Source organism: Archocentrus centrarchus, chromosome 20 (genome assembly GCF_007364275.1).
Source record: "Archocentrus centrarchus isolate MPI-CPG fArcCen1 chromosome 20, fArcCen1, whole genome shotgun sequence".
Lineage (NCBI taxonomy): Eukaryota > Metazoa > Chordata > Actinopteri > Cichliformes > Cichlidae > Archocentrus > Archocentrus centrarchus.
Window position 1 is genome coordinate 8,354,008 of NC_044365.1, and position 16,639 is coordinate 8,370,646.

Sequence of the window (16,639 nt, forward strand, 5' to 3'; positions counted from 1 at the left end):
AAGAGTAAGCAACCTTTTGAAATCCTGCTGGTTCTGTGTCACCAAATACACTTTTAATATTTCTTTAGGCAAGAACATAGTGCTGTAATCTTAACATATCTGGTCAGTTTGTCAAAATAGAGCCTCTTTCCAAAGGTGTTCTGACATTTTTGCAGATGTCAGGCCATGCTAGCCTAACAGCCAGCCTGCCTTGTCAGCCCTCAGCTGACCGAGCAGTTGGAGGTAATGATACCTGTGACGAACAGCCTGCTTCTGACACGCTGTTTTCAAACCCCCTGCTGACTCTCCCTTCTCAGTGGAGACTAAACACGATATAATTTGTTTAAGTTATATCTAACGGGTGATGCATGGTTTATGTCAGAGTTTTGGCTTTTTTGGTTTGGCTGAGATTATAGTTACGCTTCATAACTGGATAGTTTTACTCAATCTTAATGTCTTACTGGAGTACTTTCACTATATTTTGAACTGCGTCTTTTGCTTATTTCCTGATATTCAGATGTTTTATACTTGTTTATTTTAAATAAATATAATATTTTAATGTTAAAACTAACATTGAAATATTTTATTGCACAGAGGGAAGTGAGAGCATTTTCACCTGGAGCAGAAACATCTGGACCAGCACTGGGTCCTGTTATCCTGAAGAGGGATATCAGACCTGCTCCAGAAATAAACAAATTATCTGTTTTAAAATAAAAATATTTAACAACGTTTTTAGCCATTTCATTTTGGCACCCTTAGCGCTCGACACTGTTCAGCTTTTATTTAAAAAAAAATAAAATAAAGATGAATTAAATAGAAAAATCGGATCTGATCCACACCTTGCGTCATGACGTCACCGATCGGCAGCTCGGTGTGTCGTAGTGAGAGGTGACGTGATCAGAAAAAAGGCAGTCCGTTATCGGGAGGAAGAGGGTGAACGTCCTGCACAGGACAGGTAAAGATGATGGGATGATTTACTTAAAAGAGGCATGAGAAAGAATAGAGATTACTGAGCAGTGATCAATAATTGAAATGATGAGCAGTTTGTTATCGATCAGTGAGACAGAGAGAAAGAGCATCATTACTACTTGATCACACTGCAGCTCAGGGTGTGTATGTTGGTGTGTGTTTGTTTCTTGCTGCAGGACCACAAAGACTCAAACACGCCGGGACACGCGACAACCGGAAACTGCCGCCGTAGGTTATAGAATTCTTTTTATATATAACATCAGCAATAAATCCCCAATTAATGTGGTATATATTAAACAAGAGCCGCGCGCTGTGTCTGTGGGTATTATCTGTGGATGCTGGCTGCAGATTCGATGAATCAGCTGATACTGTGAAAGGTGTCACTTTATTAGGCACGCCGATCTGTGCAAACTATTCCAATTCAGCACAACAGCTCTGCTATAAATGTAACCGCTGATCAAGTCTGTACATTCAATTATGTATCATTAGCGAGATCGTGGTTAAGTGATGTGTTGTACTGAAGTGTTAAAATTTTTTGTCCTTCCTGGACAGGAATATTAAGGACAACTGTTAACACGGAGTCCTGTACAACAACATTATTACAGAAGAAAATCCAGAGTAGTTTGGATAAGATACAGTTATACACAATGAAGTAAATTTTTATTCTTATTATTAGCTCATTAATCAACCAAAGACAGCCATAGCTGTAATTCATTTGAATGCCGGACTCTGTGCCTCACCCACCCTAACTGGAAAACGGGCTTTTATTCAGAATTTCTGATTTCTCTGACTTTTTTTTAAAATCAGATTTAGTGCTCAGTTCTAATAAAATAATTATTGCAGGTGATTTTAACATCCATGACAGCCTCAACCCCTCTTTAACTGAACTGGTATCTTTCAAAGGTTTAATGATTTCACTCATTGCAATGAGAAACTGAACATTTAACAGTATTTCCAAAAAAAACTCTTTTGTCAGACCATTTTTTTTAATAACATTTCATTTTGCAATAGTGGATTACACAGGGATTTCATTACACTAGTTATCTTTCTGAAAGTGCTGTAACTAAGTTTAAGGAAGTGATTCCTCCACTGTTATCTTCTTCACTGCCACGTGCCAACACGATGCAGGTAGAGCAGCTACCTAAACTCTGCCTCCACAGACGCCGATTATCTTGTTAATACATCCTCACTATACTGTGAAGGAAACGGATCAGAGATGCTTGACTCCCTAGTCTAACTCACAAACATGCACTTTAAAACAGATAACCTGTTACCTAGAAAGGAAATGGTGTTGCACTAATATAGAGGATCATTATTTGACTTGGAATAATCGTTTGTAACTCTATAAAAAAGACTTCAGTAAAGACAGAACATCTTACCACTGATTAAGAAAAACAGAAACAGCCGTGTATTTGTTTCAGCATTGTAGTCAGGCTGATACAGTCAGAGCTCTGTGTAGCCAAGTATTCATTTAACCTTAACTGACTTTAAGGGTGGCAGTAATTAAACGATTACCATTACATTACTTAAATACCCTAAACTTGATCCAGCTGTCTTAGCTAATTATAGATCGATTTCTAACCTTGGGTGTTGGGTCCAATACTTTCTACTTTATAATGCCTCCCTTAGGCAATATTGTTAGAAAACACTGGATACATTTTAATTGCTATGGAAATGATCCACAACTTTAGTTATCCATTAATACAGATGATACAAATCAACAATACTGCTCAAAAAAACATTTTAATCAGACTATAGCATCAAATCAATTAAATTTGTGGGATATTGATCTGGTCAGTTAAGTAGCAGATGGGGCTGTTAATCAGTTTCAGCTGCTTTGGTGTTAATGAAATTAATAACAGGTGCACTAGAGGGGCAACAATGAGACAACCCCCAAAACAGGAATTGTTTTACAGGTGGAGGCCACTGACATTTTTTCCCTCATATTTTCTGACTGTTGTTTCACTAGTTTTGCATTTGGCTCGGGTCAGTGTTACTACTGGTAGCATGAGGTGATACCTGGACCCTACAGAGGTTGTACAGGTAGTCCAACTCCTCCAAGATGGCACATCAATACGTGGCATTGCCAGAAGGTTTGCTGTGTCTATGGAGGGTCACACTGACCTCTACATGTTAGGCAGTGGCACCCTGACTACCATTAGGTACACCATAGACTGCACCATTTTTTGTTGCAATGAAATTTTGACAAAATAGACTAGCCTGCCACATCATGTTTACACTTTGATTTTTGGGGTGTCTTTGAATTCAGCCTTGTGTAGGTTGATAGCTTTAATTTTCATCAAACAATGCTTTCATTCCTAACACATTATCCAGTGCACATCAGTATGATTTTTTTTTTAACCATTGAGATCTGATGTGTTTTCAAATTGTTCCTTTAATCTTTTTGAGCATTATAATTAAACTACAGGTATGTCTTTAAGGACATAAAGACCTGGATGACCTCTAATTTCCTACTTCTAAATTTCCTTTCTGAAGGTCTCTCAGATTCCTTTTTGATCAGGATATGTCCTTCAGTATGCACATTAAATAAATATGTAGGACTGCTTTCATGTTTTCATTTTTGCAAAATTAGAAACGTCTTGTCTCAGAATGATACTGAAAAGCTAGTTCATGCACTTATTACCTCTAGGCTGGACTATTGTAATTCATTACTATCAGGTCACTCTAAAAGCTCCCTGAAAAGTCTTTAGTTGATCCAGAATGCTGCAGTGAGAATACTAACTGGGACTAGAAGAGAGACTAGAGAGACCATATTTGTCTCATATTAGCTTCTCTTCATTGGCTCCCTATAAAATTCAGAATTGACTTTTAAAATCCTTCTTCTCACATACAAAATCTTGAATAATCAGTCCCTGTCATATCTTAAAAATCTCATAGTGTCTTATTAGCCTAACAGAACACTTCGCTCTCAGACTGCTGGCTCACTTGTGGTTCTCAAAAGTAGAATGGGAGGCAGCGCCTTCAGCTATCAGGCTTCTCTATGGAACCAGCTCCCAGTTTGGATTTGAGAGACAGACACTCGCTCTACTTTAACAATTAGGGTAAATTATCTGGTTCTTATATCATGCTTTCTACTCACTACTCAAAGTGCTTTCTATAACATGGTTTATTCATCCATTCACACACATTCATGCAAGCACTTTTTAATATTCCCAAGTGCTTTCTAGCCAACTCTGATGGATGCATCAGAGAGCAACTTGGGGTTCAGTGCCCAAGGATGCATGCAGCCTGGCGCAGCCAAGGATTGAACCACCAACCTCCTGAATAATTGAGGACCTGCTCTAATTCCTGAGCTACAGCTATGGCAAAGCTTAAAATGTTCCTTTCTGATAAAGCTTATAGTTCGGGCTGGAACAGGTGACCCTGAACCATCCATTAGTTATTTTGCTATAGCCCTAGACTGCTTGGGGGCTTTTCGCTCCCTGTGTATTTATATACCACTACGGCATTTACTCATTAGTAATTATTAAAGTCTGGCTCTTTTCCCCATACTGGGTCTTTTGTCTGGTCTCTCTCTCTGGTCTCCCCCTCACCCCCAACTGGTCGTAGTTTTCATCTTGTTAAAAGGGAGTTTTTCCTGTCATCAGGTGCTTGCTCATAGAGGGTCATCTGATTGTTGTGATTTTTTTCTAATATTGTAGAAATATAAAATGCCTTGAGGTAACAGTTGTTGTGAATTGGTGCTATATAAATATATTGAATAGAAAAGAAAAGAATAGAATAGAATAGAATAGAATAAGAATAGAATAGAATAGAATAGAATAGAATAGATAGAATAGAATATTACACTTGTTCCACCAGGGCTGCCCTTGTCACTGATTCTGTTCAGAAGGGTGGAATGCCCACTCCAGGTCAAGGAAGAGTTGCTCCCTCAAGTGGAGGAGCTCAAGAGGGGAGCGAGAGATTGACAGGTGGATTGAGGCCATGTCTGTAGTGATGCGGATGCTGTAATGGTCAGTTGTGGTGAAGAGAGAGTTGTGTGAAGCTGTCAGCCTATGTCCCTTCATCTGACTCGGGTGCCTCCTGGGTAAGGTGCTTCAGGCATGTCCTACTGGTAGGAGGCCTGGGTAGACCCAGGACGCGCTCGAGAGGGGCTCAGAGTAGAGCTGCTACTCGTCCACATCGAAAGGAGTCAGTCGAAGGGGTTTGTGGCCTCTCTGAGCCCCCTCTGAATAGGATGCCTCCTGGGTGCTACCTAGGTGAGGTTTTTCTGGCATGTAGCACATGAGGATGCCCCTGGAGCTGACCCAGGACATGCTGGAGAGATTATATCTCTTCGCTAGCCTGGAAACATGTTAGTGTACCCCCAGAACAGCTGGAGGAGGTGAGCATGGAGAGGGAGGTTTGGGCATTTCTGCTTAGACTGTTGAGACCTGGCCTGGATATGCAGCAGAAAATTGATGTATGGTAATTACAAAAAAAAGAAGGATGACTGGCACTATGAGCTGATTTTAAGTGCTTCCTTAGGTTGTGGACATCCATTTTTGCACTTTTACTATCTCTGCAAATGTATAGTAATTTGTAAATTTTCCAAACTAGTCACCACATTGTGCATCAACCGACTCGGTCATCTCTGGCTGGCTCTGTTTTTTCCTCTGCAGCAGTTCAATTTTTTATCCTTCCTGTTTACAGAGAATATTCAGGGCAGTGTCAGCATGAGTCCAGTACAACACCACCACTGTAACAGAAAAAATCCAGAGCAGTTTGGATAAAGTGATACAGTTATACATAAAAAAGTAAATTATTAAACTTATTTGAGTTTTGTTAATGTGTCATGGAGAAAAAAATATATCCATCCCAGAATAACCTTTGTTGAAAAACAATGAACCTTGAACAATGAAACTTCTTAAGCTTCAAAAACCAAAGTTTCCATCCATCCATCCATCCATCCATTTTCTTCCGCTTATCCGGGGCCGGGTCGCGGGGGGCAGAAGCCTAAGCAGAGAAGCCCAGGCTTCCCTCTCCCCAGCCACCTCCTCCAGCTCATCCGGAGGGACCCCAAGGCGTTCCCAGGCCAGCTGAGATACATAATCTCTCCAGCGTGTCCTGGGTCTACCACGGGGCCTCCTCCCGGTGGGACATGCCCGGAACACCTCACCCAGGAGGCGGTCAGGAGGCATCCTAATCAGATGCCCGAGCCACCTCAACTGGCTCCTTTCGATGTGGAGGAGCAGCGGCTCTACTCTGAGCCCCTCCCGGATGGCCGCACTCCTCACCTTATCTCTAAGGGAGAGGCCAGCCACCCTTCGAAGGAAACTCATTTCTGCCGCTTGTATTCGCGATCTTATTCTTTCGGTCACTACCCAAAGCTCGTGACCGTAGGTGAGGGTAGGAACGTAGATCGACCGGTAAATCGAGAGCTTCGCTTTTACGCTAAGCTCCCTCTTCACCACGACGGACCGGTGCAGCGTCCGCATCACTGCAGAAGCAGCCCCGATCCGCCTGTCGATCTCCCGTTCCCTTCTCCCATCACTCGTGAACAAGACCCCGAGATACTTGAACTCCTCCACTTGAGGCAAGAACTCGTTCCTGAGCCGGAGATGGCACTCCACCCTTTTCCGGCTGAGGACCATGGCCTCAGACTTAGAGGTGCTGATTCTCATGCCAGCCGCTTCACACTCGGCTGCGAACCGTTCCACTGCGAGCTGGAGGCCCCCCCCCTGATGAAGCCAACAGAACCGCAATCATCTGCAAAAGCAGAGATGAGACTCTGAGGCCACCAAGGAAGAAGCCTTCCGCCACCTGGCTACGCCTAGAATTCTGTCCATAAAAATTATGAACAGAATCGGTGACAAAGGGCAGCCCTGACGGAGTCCAACACCCACAGGAAATGAATCCGACTTATTACCGGCTATACGGACCAAGCTCTCACTGTGGTTGTACAAGGACTGAATGGCCCGCAACAATGGGCCAGACACCCCATACTCCCGCAGAACCCCCCAAAGGACACCCCGAGGGACACGGTCGAATGCCTTCTCCAAGTCCACAAAGCACATGTAGACTGGTTGGGGCAAACTCCCACGCACACTCGAATATCCTTGAGAGGATAAAGAGCTGGTCCAGCGTTCCACGACCAGGACGAAAACCGCATTGTTCCTCCTGAATCCGAGGTTCGACTAATGGACGCACCCTCCTTTCCAGCACCCTGGCATAGACCTTACCGGGGAGGCTGAGTAGTGTGATCCCCCGAAAGTTGGAGCACACCCTCCGGTCTCCCTTCTTAAAGATGGGGACCACCACCCCGGTCTGCCAATCCAATGGCACTGCCCCAGATTTCCACGCGATGTTGCAGAGGCGTGTCAACCAAGACAGCCCTACAACATCCAGAGCCTTCAGGAACTCAGGGCGAATCTCGTCCACCCCAGAGGCTCTGCCACCAAGGAGTTGTTTAACTACCTCAGTGACCTCACCCCCAGTGATGGTCAAGTCATCCCCCTCATCCCCAGACTCTGCTTCCACTACAGAAGGCGTGTCAGTGGGATTCAGAAGGTCCTCGAAGTATTCCTTCCACCGTCCGACTATAGCCTCAGTTGAAGTCAGCAGCACCCCCCCCGCACTATAAACAGTGTGAGTGAAGCACTGCTTTCCCCTCGTGAGTCGCCTGACAGTTTGCCAGAATCGTTTCGATGCCGTCCGAAAGTCTTTTTCCATAGCCTCACCGAACTCCTCCCACACCCGAGTTTTTGCTTTGGCCACTACCCGGCAGAACTTCGACAGCAAAAACAAAGTTTATTTTTTAAAATTAATTAGTGCATCTAATGAATACACAGACATGTCTCTTTGTCTCATGGACTTGCACCCACATTCTTGCATCTTTCTTGTGTCACTAAACATGCAAATATTTGCAGTCATGCCCAAACATTTTGACAATGTCACAAAGTTTGTTTTCGTGCTCATTGCAGCTTCTGTTTTATTTTGATTATTTTTGTAAACATTATTTTTTAAATTTGTGTGATATAGGGAAAAACAATCACAAGGGTTTCACAAATTGCAAAAACATTTATTGGCACATAAATAAAATTTGGTTTTGGCAGTGGTGCCAGTGCCAAAAACTGTACAGTTGTTGGGCATTATATGTTTTTATTTATGAACTGATTCCATGGGTCAGATTTAATTTTACCATCTGGGGTCTATCTGTCTGCCAATAAGAGAATACACAGTAGCTACAGTATCAGCAGTATCTTGTGTCTGCTGTCATAGTGAAAAGTTGGCCCCGAACAGTTTAGTAATATCTTCAGTCCAGTCTGAGCTCATTTTCTGGCTCTGTTTTGACTATATTCAGGTACTTATTTCTTTTTCAGCGTAGATAATGTGAATATCATAATATTTCAACGTTAGCGGAGTAACTTTCTTGTTTATACTGCACGTCATGCAGGCCTTTTTCACGACTGTATATTTGATAAAGGAAATAACAAAAACAACATCATCACCACCATCGCCATTGTGTGTCAGAATCCAAACCAGATTACATCAGATTGTCTTTCGGCCTTAATCCATCCCTCCGCTCCCTCCTGTTGCCATGGCAACCCTTCACCTGACAGCTGGATGGGGGTCATGATGTTCAGTGTGATGGGACAGAGAGCGGTGGCGGGTGTTATTTGATAAAATTCAAATTTTCTGTTGAATCAGGTTTTCTTTTTTCTCTGGTGATTATTTCTGATGAAAACATCAACACTGAGCAGTTGTTCTCCATCACTTTGAACCTGCACTGACTGATGGTTTTGTTTCTCAGCTCTGGCTCATTAGTTGAACTTGTAATAGAACAGCTGGATAGTTTTCACATCACGTTGTTACACTTTGAAAATTAGATCAGTGGCTGCTAAACGCAGTGCATCACATTCACAGATGATCCCTGACTGCAGTCAAGCCTTCCGATTAGTGGACGTCTTTTTAACTTAGCCACAGTCCCAACAGCTATTTACAAGTTTTATTCAGTGCGTCCAATTATATTGTGATGAGTTGCAGATGATGGATTTCGAGTGTAATAAAGTCAATCAAAACATACCTTTTAGTTGCTCTGATGAAGGCAGGAATGGTAATGATAATGTTTATTACTACTCCGTGTAAACCCCCATGTTTATTTGACATTCAAACAATGTTTTATTTAACTGTGATGTCACAAATTTTGACGGTAACTATGTTATTAATGTGCGGCAGGTGACTCACCATGACGACAGAGCTAGGTGAAGCCCAGCCCACGAGGCAGAATCTTTCCTGAAGCTGCCAACCACTCCACACCCAAACAGGTGAAAACATAAAGAACTGAAGGAACACTATAAGTCAATCATTAAACATCATGACATCAGCACTGCTGTGAAATGTGACATCACTTCCTGCTTCCTCAGGGAGAGAAGGGTGGGGTGTCCCAGAGCCAAGCTCAGAGCTCCTTGGCTGAGGACTCGGCCAGTAACCTGTCATCGAGTAGTTGGATCGCTCGCTCTCCTGCTAGAAACCCATTGAGCTTTAGAACAATGCAGGCCAGAGTGACCCTACTAGATGGGTCCATGTTCACCTGCACCGTGGAGGTGAGAGGGCTGTGGTCGGGGTAAAGGGGGGGTGGAGATGAGGAAAAGTAAAGACAGGTGGAGGACCAGTAAAAGATACAAAACCACAACAGCCGTGGCAGTGAGGAGGGAGCTAGCACTGAGGGATCAGTGATTATGACAGTGAATCCAACCTGTAAAATCACTAAACCATTTCTGTCTGTGGTTAGAAACGAGCTCGAGGTCTGCAGCTGTTTGAGAAGGTTTGTGAACACATTAACCTGCTAGAGAGAGACTACTTCGCTTTGTCCTTCAGAGATGCTGACAACAACAAGGTATCTGTCTGTCCACCTGTCTGTGTATTTGACTGTCTGTTCACCTGTCCTTCTAACCTCTGACCTTGTATTGTAGAACTGGTTGGATCCAGCAAAGGAGATGAAAAAGCAGGTCAGAGGTCAGTGTGGTCCAGCAGGAATAGTGACTTAACAGTCAAACAGGTACAGTCAGGTTAATTGTGTGTTACATGATTCCTTGCCTTCTGTCTCGCAGGTGTTCCCTGGAACTTCTCCTTTAATGTAAAGTTTTACCCTCCAGACCCTGCACAGCTGTCTGAGGACATCACCAGGTAGGCTCACACACCTGCCAATTAAAGCTAAACAGTATGTATGTCTCACTTCTTTCTATCTATAATGAAGTCAGTATCTTTTGTCTGCCTTCAGGTACTTCCTGTGTCTTCAGCTCAGGCAGGATATAGTTTTCTGGTCGTCTTCCCTGTTCATTTGCCACTCACATTCATCCTTGGCTCCTACACAGGTCCAATCAGAGCTCGGAGACTATGATCCTGGTACTCAATATGCCCCATTATACTCTGCTCAACCACGTCTGACCACATTTCTTTCTCACGCAGACCACCTGTCCTCCCCTCTGACCCACCAGTCTGTTTCTCTGACCACTAATTTGTTTACATATTTCAGATGAGTGTGGTGCAGACTACATCAGTGAATTATGCTTCGCTCCTAATCAAACTAAAGAAATGGAAGAGAAGATCATGGAGCTCCACAAAACCTACAGGTTCTTCACCTCACATACACCATGTTGCCAAAAGTATTCACTCACCCATCCACATCATTGGTGTTCCATCACTTCCATGGCACAGGTGTATAAACCACGCACCTAGGCCTGCAGACTGCTACTACAAACATTTGTGAAAGAATGAATCACTCTCAGGAGCTCAGTGAATTCCAGTCTGGTACCCTGATTGGATGCCGCCTGTGCAACAAGTCCAGAAGTGGAAGTGGAAGTGATTGGGAATGAAAGCAGCTCAGCCATGAAGTGTTTGAGTGGGGTGTGCAGATGCTGAGGCACATAATGTGAAGAGGTTGCCAACTTTGTGCTACAGACCTCCAAACTTCATGTCACCTTCAGATTAGCTCAAGAACAGTGCGTAGAGAACTTCATGGAATGGCTCACTCAAATTCAGAAGCATGTGAAGACAGACAAATGTATACTTTTGGCAATATAGTGCATTTTTATCTAAACTGTGTCCGTATTCAGAGCAGCAGAAGTTTTAATGTGTATGTGTATGTGTGTTTAGAGGAATGACTCCAGCTGAAGCAGAGATGCACTTCCTGGAAAATGTAAAGAAACTTTCCATGTATGGAGTCGACCTCCATCATGCAAAGGTAAAGACACTGTTTAGGTTGTAAGCGCTGCAGTTTCTACCCTAAATCATCACCATGGTGTGATCAGTAATCCATATTGGACCTCCATTTTCCAACTGCACAAATTGTCAGTTTTATAAACATTAATATTGTAAGTCATGGATAATTCAGGAAGCTGTATTATGTAAATGGTAAATGGACTGGTTCTTATATAGGGCTTTTCTACTTTGAGCACTCACCACGCTTTATACAACATGCCTCATTCACACAAGCACTTCCTCCTACAGCTAAGTGCTTTCTATCTAACATTCACACACATTCTTACTCCAATGGTTGCACTGGAAAGCAACTTGGGTTCAGTATCTTGCCCAAGGATACTTTGGCACACAGTCTGGAATAGCCAGGAATTGTACCACCACCCTTCCAATTAGTAGGTGACCTGCTTTACCTCTTGAGCTATAGCCAGCCCACACCACAGATGAGGTCACACAGTGAGGACTATATATGCATCATAAAGCATTTGCAAATACAATGGAAAGGTGGCAATACTCAGACAAGTGTCAAAATTATGTTCTTAATAGATTTTCTAGTAATACAGCAATTCATGATTAATTCACATATTTAGAAAGCATTCTTTGAAAGCATAATCATTAGTTAGTTAGTTAGTTTGTGTGAAACAAAATGAAAATGAAGCTAAAGTTCAGCTTACTTCAGCACAAAGTGATACAGAACATACAAATATTTATAAGAAGAAATATTGGGAACTTGTTTTGTTTTGTTCTTGTTTTGTTTTGATAATAATAATTAATAATTAATAATAATAATACCACCAACAACAGGCAGCACAGTGGCGTGATGGTTAGCACTGCTGCCTCGCAGTTAGAATGCCACATCTGGGGAGGCCTGGGTTCGATTCCACCTTGGCTTCTCTGTGTGGAGTTTGCATGTTCTCCCTGTGTCTGTGTGGGTTTCCTCCCACAGTCCAAAAACATGCACTTACTGGGGTTAGGTTAATTAATCTAAATTGCCCATAGGTATGAATATGTCTGTGTGTGGATGAATAATAACATGTAGTATTAAAGATTTACTGTATCTTAAGAAAATCCTGTATCCAATTAACATGTTGAATAATACAAACATTAAAAAAAACATGGATATGGATTCACAAATAATACAATCATGGCCAAAGATTTTGACAATAGCACAGAGTTTATTTTCGCCTCTTCAGTTTTGATTATTTTTGCATGTTTCTGTGATGAAGTGAAGAACAATCACAAGAATCAATAAGTTGCAAAAATGTTTTTTGGCAAATTAAAAAAAAGCAAAAATGGTCATATCTGTTGTCATTTCACAGAACTTAACAAAGTGTCCAGACAAATTAACTGGTAATGGAGGAAAATGTGTGTGGGACATTAAAGAGGTTGGAATTTCTTTTCTTTAACGCTCTACTGCACACATTTTAATGATGCATGATAAAAATGATTCCCCATGAAAATGTGTATGAGGAATAATCACATCTTTAAAGAATGTCAACTAAAAATAAAGTAGAAAGGAAATAAACATACTTACATATTGAATTTGATTGAAGCGTAGGTTTTTATATGTAGTGTGTTGTCATCTCATGTAATGAGATTTCATTCTGTGTGAAGCTTCAGTAAGCTGTTATTTGAAACAGCTCACTGAAGCTGGTTATGTGACATCATTTTAATTGATGTCACATAACCGGGTGGAACGTGGACTCGCGGGACGCAGAAATGACGTTTAAACAGGTTTACTCACAGTCTTTGTGAGCACAGGGAACAGGCAGGAATTGACCGGACCGAGGAATGATGGGGAGAGCTCAGGAAGATCCGTGGGCATCACATCAGAATCAGCTGATTCCCAGCCAGAGGTCAGGTGCAAAGCAAAAGCACTTAACCGATTTATCTGAACAGAACATGGACACGCAAAAGAAAATGATGGAAAAGACAGATTTAACTACTGATAGTCAAGCTAGGTTCCAGAAACTGTAACCAGCTCATTTTAATTGATGTCAGTATTGTTAGATCTGACTACACGAGCGCTGCTCATCTTGTTTGTCCTGACCCTGTGATTATTAAATGTGGTCACATTATGTTTGTCCTTGAATGGACACATGAAAGTACACAGAGTGTTTCAGTGTTGCTTTCTGCTCCCAACAATCTGATCAATACAGATGGCCCACTTCCTGTCAAGAGTCAATTACATGTGGGTGTGCTTGTCTATGTGTGTATGTATGTGTGTGTGCATATTGACAGCAATGGCTTTTCCATTATGGCTGTTTTCCAGTGATTCACTCTGTCAGAAACACACAACACTAAATGATGATGATTCTCATCAGCTCAGTCTCTGCATGTGTGATGTGGTTTTGTGCCATTTTGGATTTTTGTGGAAACTGGTGGATCACTGTCTAAATGCACTTGTATATCATATATGAATGCAGAACCCAGGATGACATACTGTATTCTGCAGAAAACTATTAACAATTCTTCTTGCTTTGTTTTTGTTTCAATCTAGCTCAATAACACAAATATAATATAAAACAGAAATGTCTCAGAAAGGTAAAAAAATGACATAAAAGGAGCTCAAAGGGAAGTCATGCATACCTCGCCCACCCCAAATGTTCTTTGTGCCAATGCTATGATACCAAAATATAGCCAACTGTTCCTTGTGCTGGTGCATTGGGTAACACTGTTGCCTCATAGCACAAAGGTCCTGGGTTCAAATCCACCATCTGGCCAGGGCCTTCTGTGTGGAGTTTGCATCTCTGGGTGCTCTGAATTTCCCTCACAGTCTAAAAACATGCAGTTAGGTTAATTGGTGATTCTAAATTGCCCACAGGTGTGAATGTGAGCATGAATGGCTGTCTGACTCTGTGTTAGCCCTGTAACAGGCTGGTAATCTGCCCAGGGTGTACTCTGGGATAGGCTGCAGCCCTCCTGTGACCCTGAAAAGGATTAGTGGCAGAAAATGGATGTTTCTTGTACCACCCCCAACAACTCCAAAAACTTTCATCAAAATCCATTTATAATTTTCCGAGTGATCCTGCTAACAGACAAACAGACTGACAAATGCGACCAAAATGTTACTTTGCTGTAACTTGTCTCAAATTGTATCACAGCTAGTGCAAACCCTCTACATTTCTTCTTACTGCTCACATTAACTGTCTGCTCAAAAAAACAACCAATCAACCAACCAACCAACCAACCAACCAAACAAACAAACAAACAAACAAAAGAACAGGTCACACCATGGTCCAGGAAATGTGAGTGTACGGTTGTATGGTGATAGCTGGAACAAAGTTTTTGTTTTCTTCCTCTTAGGGCTCCGTTTACAGTGGGGGAAAAAATTATTTGATCCCCTGCTGAATTCTAACTTTATTCATGAAGAAATGAACAGTCTCTAATTTTTATGGTAGTTTCATTTTAATCAAAAGACCCAAATATCAACCAAAAAATTTCCAGAAAAAAGATATTATATAAAAGTTATAAATCGATTTGCATGTCACTGGGTGAAACACGTATTTGATCCCCAGACAAAACATGACTTAGTAATTGGTGGAGAAACCCTTGTTGGCAACCACAGCAGTAAGATGTTTCGTATAGTTGGTCCGTAGGTTTTCACACATCTACGCTTTACAGAAACTCACTAAATCGTGGCTGCTGCTTGGCAACTTGAAACTTCAGCTTCCTCCACAGATTCTATAGAATTGAGGTCTGGGGACTGGCTAGGCTTCTCCATGACCTTCGTCTTTAGCCACTCCTTTGTTGCCTTGGTGGCATGTTTGGGGTAACTGTCGTGCTGGAAGAGCCATCCGCAATCCCTCTTCAATGTTCTGGCTGAGGGAAGGAGGTTTTCATCCAAGATTTTACAGTACATGGCCCCGTTATTGGCCTTCAATGCAGTGAAGTCATCCTGTATCCTCAGCAGAAAAACAGTTTCATCTGACCACAGCACTTTCTCCCAAGCCTTCTCTGATTCATTTAAATGTTCACTTGAAAACTTTACACTGTGTGCACAATTATTAGGCAAGTCTTATTTTTGAGGATTATCCTTATTATCACCAACTACAGTGCTCTCAGTTAATCCAAAATGTTAATAAACCTTAAACATGAATGTTTAAGAAAGTAAAAGTGAGGTTTGGGCTTTCTTAGGAGAATATCTATATGTGCACACTTATTGGGAAACTATTATGTGCAGAATTATTATGCAGCTAATGAAAAACACACATTTTCCCATCTCACTTTTTATTTTCATCTGTTCAAGTGAGAATTATAAACAAAACACTCACAAACAACTTTCCAATAAACATTTCAAAAATCAGTGACCAATATAGCCACCCTTCTTTTCAATAACAGTGATAAGCTTCCATTCACGGAGTCTGTCAGTTTCTTGATCTGTTGACGATCAACTTTTTGTGCAGCAACAACCACAGCCTCCCAGACACTGTTCAGAGAGCTGTACTGTTTGCCTTCACTGTAAATCTCCCCTTTAAGACAAGTCCTCAGTTGGGTTCAGGTCAGGTGAGGAAGGGTCAGAAGTTTTTCATCTTTAACACCTTTACTGGCTAGCCATGCAGAGGAGTACTTGGAGGCATGTGATGTCCTGCATGAAATTCATTGTCTTTTTGAAAGATGCAGACTTCTTCCTGAACCAATGCTTAAGAAAGTGTCTTCTAAAAAACCGTCAGTAGGCTTAAGAGTTGAGTTTGAGCCCATCTTCAACCCGAAAAGGTCCAACCAGCTCATCTTTAATAATACCAGCCCATACCAGTACCCCACCTCCACCTTGCTGGCGTCTGACTCGAAGTGGAACTCTGTGCTCGTTTCTGATCCAGCCACGGGCCCATCCATTTCATCCATAAAACCTTTGAAAAATCTGTCTTCAGACATTTCTTGGTCCAGTCTAGACGCTTCAGTTTATGTGTCTTGTTCAGTGGTGGTCTGGTTTCAGCCTTCCTTACCTTGTCCATGTCTCTGAGCACTGAACATCTTGTACTTCTAGGTACTCCAGGTAGGTTGCAGTTCTGCAAGATGACAGAACTGAAGATAATGGGTTCCTGGTAGCTTGATGCTTGATTCTTCTCAAATCCTTGACAGTTAATTTGCGCCTTCTTTTCTCAACACGTTTCTTATGACTCTGTTGACTATTTGCAACAAAACGTTTGATGGTTCCGTGATCACGCCCCAATATCTTAGCAATTTCAAGAGTGCTGCATCCCTCTGAGAGACTTTTGGTAATTTTTGACTTTTCAGAGTCAGTTAATGGCCCATTTTACCTAGGGATTAAAGCTGCCTAATAATCATGCACACCTTGATAAAGGGCGTTGACCTCCTTAGGCCACACCCTCCCTCATTACACAGATACACATCACCTGCTGGCTTAAATCCATCAAGCATTCCAGTTTACCCAGCGTGGAGTTAGGAAATATGCCTAAAAATGATAAAATGGTCAAAGTACTCACTTGAATAATAATTGTGCACACAGTGTAGATGGGCCTGTACATGT

The 16,639-nt window shown here is 42.0% G+C and overlaps 1 protein-coding gene across 1 annotated transcript in view; it reads left to right on the forward strand.

Annotated features, from left to right (window-relative positions):
• Positions 1-16,639, forward strand: part of LOC115799905 (band 4.1-like protein 3) — an 84,723-nt gene that overhangs the window by 24,394 nt on the left and 43,690 nt on the right. Inside the window, 9 exon segments of the mRNA XM_030757199.1 lie at positions 9,315-9,494; positions 9,683-9,787; positions 9,864-9,906; positions 10,002-10,077; positions 10,172-10,208; positions 10,210-10,239; positions 10,242-10,296; positions 10,427-10,523; positions 11,047-11,134. Of these exon segments, the coding sequence (XP_030613059.1) occupies positions 9,315-9,494; positions 9,683-9,787; positions 9,864-9,906; positions 10,002-10,077; positions 10,172-10,208; positions 10,210-10,239; positions 10,242-10,296; positions 10,427-10,523; positions 11,047-11,134 (711 nt within the window).